The 5,653-nt window shown below is 50.2% G+C and overlaps 1 protein-coding gene across 2 annotated transcripts in view; it reads right to left on the bottom strand.

The window, feature by feature from the left end:
- Positions 1-1,425: 1,425 nt before the first annotated feature.
- LOC102257438 (docosahexaenoic acid omega-hydroxylase CYP4F3) overlaps positions 1,426-5,653 on the bottom strand; it is a 16,176-nt gene continuing 11,948 nt past the window's right edge. For both annotated transcript variants that reach the window (XM_005876317.2, XM_005876319.2), the window contains exons 10-13: positions 2,649-2,782; positions 2,500-2,564; positions 2,269-2,351; positions 1,426-2,095 (exon numbers count right to left, since the gene is read on the bottom strand). In XM_005876317.2, the coding sequence (XP_005876379.1) occupies positions 1,918-2,095; positions 2,269-2,351; positions 2,500-2,564; positions 2,649-2,782 (460 nt within the window). In that variant the 3' untranslated portion in view covers positions 1,426-1,917. The remainder of the gene's footprint in view (positions 2,096-2,268; positions 2,352-2,499; positions 2,565-2,648; positions 2,783-5,653) is intronic.

Raw genomic sequence — 5,653 nt, 5'->3', positions numbered from 1 at the left:
CCTGGTCAAGGCGTCTGCGGGAGGCAACCAACCAATGTGTTTCTTTCAAATCGATGTTTCTCTCTCTGTGTCCCTTCTCCTTCCTCCATCCTCTCTAAAAACCAATGGAAAAAATATCCTCAGGTGAGGATTAACAACAACAACAAAAACATCCACTGTGTGTCATTCTTCCTATACAAGGAACACACAACATTCCCAAGGGAGTCAACCCCATCCACCTGCTCCCTCCATTTGTCTCAAAGTCCAGCATCTTGGGGTGACGTGCGGTCCTCTCCCTTAAATCCTGATGTGGGCTTTCGTGGTCTGCAACTCTATGCACCTAAAGACAGTTATCACCCTGAAGTAATAACTGGATCATGACTATTTAAAATCCCAATGGAGACTTTCTGTTTCTATTCATGGCAAGCTAGGTTATTTGGATCAAACTTCAAGCTTTTTAAAAAACAATTCCTAATGCTGGGTACTTTTTCAATTTCTTAAATGAGTAAGTGACATGAAAATATGGTAAAGAGGTATAAAGACACTGCTAAATGAAAATAGAAACCTAGAGATAAAATGAACATCAATTATACTTTTGTTCTGGAAGCATTTCCCAAGTCAGGAAAATGTGAAATTCTGTTTTGATTATCTGGTGGGGGAAGAAAATCAAAGTCCAGGATAGCATAAGGAGGGGAAATTGTAAGAAGACTCTTCTCACATAGTGGAGGCCTCAGAAAGCTACACCTCTTAGGGTGAGAGCAGACAGAAATGAAAGAACCAGCAAGTGCCTTAGTAACCTTGAGCACAGAAGTGTTGAACTTCATCGTATATAATAAAAACCTAATATGCTAAGTGTCCAGTCATCTGTTCAACCAATCAAAGCGTAATATGCTAGTGATATGCTAAGGGCGCTCGACCGCTCACTATGACATGCACTGACCAACAGGGGGCAGACGCTCTGACCGGTAGGTTAGCTTGCTGCTGGGGTCCCGCTGATAGGGACTGAGCAAGACAGGCCAGACTCACCCTGGAGCTCTCCAGAGGTCCCTCCCTGGATGGCCAACCTCCCTCATCCCTCCCCGACCTGATCTTGCACCAGTGGGGTCCCTCGGCCTGGCCTGCGTCCTCTCACAATCTTGGACCCCTCCAGGGATGTCTGAGGGCCAGTTTTGGCCCAATCTCGCAGGCCAGGCTGAGGGACCCCACTGGTGCACAAATTCGTGCACTGGGCCTCTCATTTCACTTAATCCTCAACCAGCAGAGCTCCCAGGACTCTTCTCACAGAAAGCTGCCTTCTCCAAATTCTACAAATATCATTTCAAATGTGATAGCCATTATCCAGGAAAAGATAATTAGACACACAAGAACCCTGACCCTATGCATGAAAATCAGCAGAAACAACGGACACTGTAACAGATACCGTTACTGCAATGATCAGGCACAAACTATAAGGCAATCAGGCTTGTCATGTTTAAGTAAACATTGTAACAGGGTAACCATAGGAACATTGGGAAGGATTCTGAGGTGAGAAAAGACTGGGTATGTTAGGAGATCAGAACTGAGGTCAGGGTGGCCAGTGTGTGTAGCGTCACGTTGGGTTCTCCTGTGTGACTCAGGGCCTCAAATGTGCCCCTTAGATCCGTCCTTCAACCTGGTTCCTTCCTGCTCAATCACCTCCCATGGCTCCCCTCTACCCAGGCTATAAAGTCCGTGCTTGGGCTCAGGGAGAGCCCGCGATTAGTGTGGGCCCTGTGGTCGGCTGGAGACCCCAGACCCCTCCACCCAGCCTCACCCGCTCCCTGGGTCCCCGCAGGCCCCAGCGCCCGCTGCAGACTCAGTGAGGCTGAAGCAGAGGTGACAGCACAGTTTTTTTCCCTGGGAACCTGCAAGGGGAGGTGTGTAGGGTCTGGGTGGGCTCCCGGGCCAGACAGCGCAGGGTCACTGTGGGCCGGCGCTCAGCGGCTCCACCCGCAGCCACAGGCCGCCCTCCGCGCGCAGGATGAGCTCGGGCTTCCTGCGCGGCTCCGCCTGGTCGCACAGGACGCGGAAGCGCAGCAGCGTGAGCGCCAGGACCACCTTCATCTCGGCCATGGCGAACGTCTGCCCGATGCAGTTCCTGGGGGCGAGGGGGAGAGGGGCTCAGATGGTGTCCGGGACCCCACTTCCGCCTGCAGTGATAGAGAAGGGGGGTAACCGCGCCCGGGGACCCCAGGCTGGCTGGCCACGGCCTCGGAGCCTCACCACCCACAGGCCACCCCCGCCCCCGCGTCGGACACCCGCTGGCCTCACCTGGGCCCCACGGAGAAGGGAATAAATGCCAGAGGCGACCTCTTCTGGGGTGTGTCTGGGTCGAAGCGGAAGGGGTTGTACACCTGGGGCGAGGAGGGCAGGATTGCTGGATGGGGACGCCCAGGCATCCCCAGAAAAGCACGTGGATACGCGGAAGGGGCGTGTCTGCTGTCCCGGGTCAGGCTCCCTCCCATCACCAGGGCCCAGGGGGGAAGGGGGGAGGGGCAGCACCTCGGGGTCCGGCCAGACTGACGGGTTGTGATGAACCCCGAAGATGCTGATGATACAGATGTTTCCTGTGCGGGGTAGGAGGGGCGGTCAGAACGAGGTCCCCGCTGAGGGACCAGCACCCCACCCCCACCCCCGGTCACGGCCAGCACCTTTGGGGATGACCCGGCCATCGGGGAGCAAGACGTCCTGGGTGCAGCAGCGGGAGATGACGGTGACCGGGGGGTGCAGGCGCAGGCTCTCCTTGATGCACATGGTCAGGAAGGGCAGCTGGGCCAGGTCGTCCCTAAGGACCCACACGGTTACCCACCCACAGCAGAACCAGACCCCCTCCCAGCTCCATGAGCTCTCGCTGTGTGAGATAATCAGTTCCAGGTGGGTCGAATAGCTCCAGACTCATTAGGTTGTGCACATTAAATGGGTACAGCTTTTTGTATGTCGATCACACTTCCATAAAGTGGTTTAAAATTCAAAGAGAAAACCAGTGTCACAAAACCAGTGTAACATTTACTAGAGAAAATGTTAGAGGTTTTTCTGAGCAACACAACAAAAGAACGCCAACCATAACAAGGTTTACAAATTTGCATTAAAAAAATATTCTGTAGCCCTAACCAGTTTGAAATCAATAAAAAATATATATATTTTAAAAAGAATAATAATAAAAAAGAAAATGTAGGCTGGTATTTTTAGAACCATTTCTGAGCAAAACACAACACTCACACGGTATTCTTAAAAGCATTAGTACATTTGCCTAAGAAGCTTTTTAAATTATATCATTACCTTAGAGCAAAAACACATCTCTCTATGATGAACTTGGAAGGTTATTTGAATAACTAAGATCCACTCCACACTCTAAGGTTGGATGACCTACTATGAAAGTGTCAATTCCATCTAAATGAATCAATATATTTAATGCAATCCGATAAAAATCTACTTGTGGTTTTTTGGGAACTTGGTTGTTATCCAATTTGAAAGAATTAAAGTTCATTAAGAGCTAGGTCAATTTAAAAATAAAAGATCCAAGAAAGAGAATTCAGTCTACCAGATATTAAAATCCATCACAAAAATGCAGTAATAAAAAACAAAACACCAGTGTGGTATTGTTGCAAGAACAGGAAACGCCCATGGGACAGAATAGAGAGAGCTCAGAGACCGAAAATCCATAAGTGAAATGTTAGCACCTGGTAAAGGAGGCCTCAAAACTCCCTGGGCGATAGACAGAAAGTTTGATAGAAGGTGCTCAGACAATCGATGATGTGGAAATGAAACAAACCAGATCCTCATCTACTCCCTATACAAGGTGATGAGCATGTTAACTAACCTTATTGTACTCATTGTGCAATCCTATACAATAAAAGCCTAATATGCTAAGTGTCTGGCCGACCAGCCAGCCATTCAACCAATCGAAGAGTAATATGCTAATGATATGCTAAGGCTGCTCAACCACTCGCTATGACGTGCATGGACCACCAGGGGGCAGACGCTCTGCCCTAGCTTGCTGCTGGGGTCCAGCCAATCGGGACTGAGCGAGACAGGCCGGACACACCCTGGAGCCCTCCCGCAGTCCCTCCCCAGCTGGCCAACCTCCCGCATCCCTCCCCAGCCCCATTCATGCACCGATGGGGTCCCTTGGCCTGGCCTGCACCCTCTCGCAATCCGGGACCCCTTGGGAGATGTCGGAGAGCTGGTTTCGGCCCGATCCCACAGGCCAGGCCGAGGGACCCCACTGGTGCACGAAATCGTATACTGGGCCTCTAGAATACACATAAATCATCACATTATACACCTTGAACTTACTAGTACACAGTGTTATATGTCCATTATAGCTCCATAAAGCTGGGAGAAAAAAGATGAAGGCTTCTATTCACTGTAAACTATTTTGTACTATTTGAATTTCACCAAGTACATAATCTTTTGAAGTTGGGAGAAAAACACTTCTCCACCTCACAGGACTGCTGTGCTGAGCAAAGTCTTGAAGTTGAGGATACTGCCTCAAAAATGTTTGTCCCGTCTAATATCTCCTTTCCATCCTTCAGCCCTTGGCCTAGAATCTGACCCCGGACCCCCAGGGCCCAGCCCGTCCCCTCCAGTTTGCCCCTGTAGTTGCAGAGAGATATTTCTAAGGCCCGCATCTGACCTGTCCCTCCACTGCTCAAACATCTCCCATGGCTCCCCATTGTCCTACGTTAGTCATGGCTCTCCCTTCAAGAAAGAGTCTGCTTTACAGCTGCAAGGAGAACAGCTAGCTGACAGACTCAAGCTATAGCGTCTCTAGGCCCTGCTGCAGCATTCACACCAAAGCCACACAGACCTGGGCAGCCCCTAGCCCAGGGGTGGGCAAACTTTTTGACTCGAGGGCCACAATGGGTTCTTAAACTGGACCGGAGGGCCGGAACAAAAGCATGGATGGAGTGAAATGAAACAAACCAGATCCTCATCTACTCCCTATACAAGGTGATGAGCATGTTAACTAACCTTATTGTACTCATTGTGCAATCCTATATCATAAAAGCCTATATGCTAAGTGTCTGGTCGACCAGCTTTTTTTTTTTAGTTTTATTAATTTCAAACGGGCCGGATCCGGCCCGCGGGCCGTAGTTTGCCCACGGCTGGTCTAGCCAATGACTGAGCAGGTGGCTACTGCTGCCTGACCAATGTGAGACTCTAATGGCAGCATCCCTGCCCACTTTTACCTGTTATCCAATACTAGAGGCCCAATGCACGAAGATTTGTGTAAGAATGGGCCTTCCTTCCCCTGGCTGCCGGCACCACCTTCGCTCCAGCCGGAGCTGCCTTTCCACCTTTGCTCCAGCAGGGAGCCGCCTTTCCACCTTCCCACGCTGCCCAGTGGCCTGGAGCAGCTGGGGCGGTGTGGAACACCTGCATCGTTGTCATGGCGACAACACAAGCGTCCCACCCGCCCCCGGCTGCTCAGGGCCTGCGTATGCAAATTAACCTGCCATCTTTGTTGGGTTAATTTGCATACTCACTCCTGATTGGCTGGTGGGCATCGTGAAGGTGCGGTCAATTTGCATCTTTCTCTTTTTTTAATATATATATATTTTTAATATATTTTATTGATTTTTTACAGAGAGGAAGGGAGAGGGATAGAGAGATAGAAACATCAATGAGAGAGAAACATCGATCAGCTGCCTCC

Source organism: Myotis brandtii, unplaced genomic scaffold (assembly GCF_000412655.1).
Source record: "Myotis brandtii unplaced genomic scaffold, ASM41265v1 scaffold485, whole genome shotgun sequence".
Taxonomy (NCBI): domain Eukaryota; kingdom Metazoa; phylum Chordata; class Mammalia; order Chiroptera; family Vespertilionidae; genus Myotis; species Myotis brandtii.
Note: the sequence above shows the minus strand (reverse complement) of the source record. Positions and strands in the feature narration are given on the sequence as shown.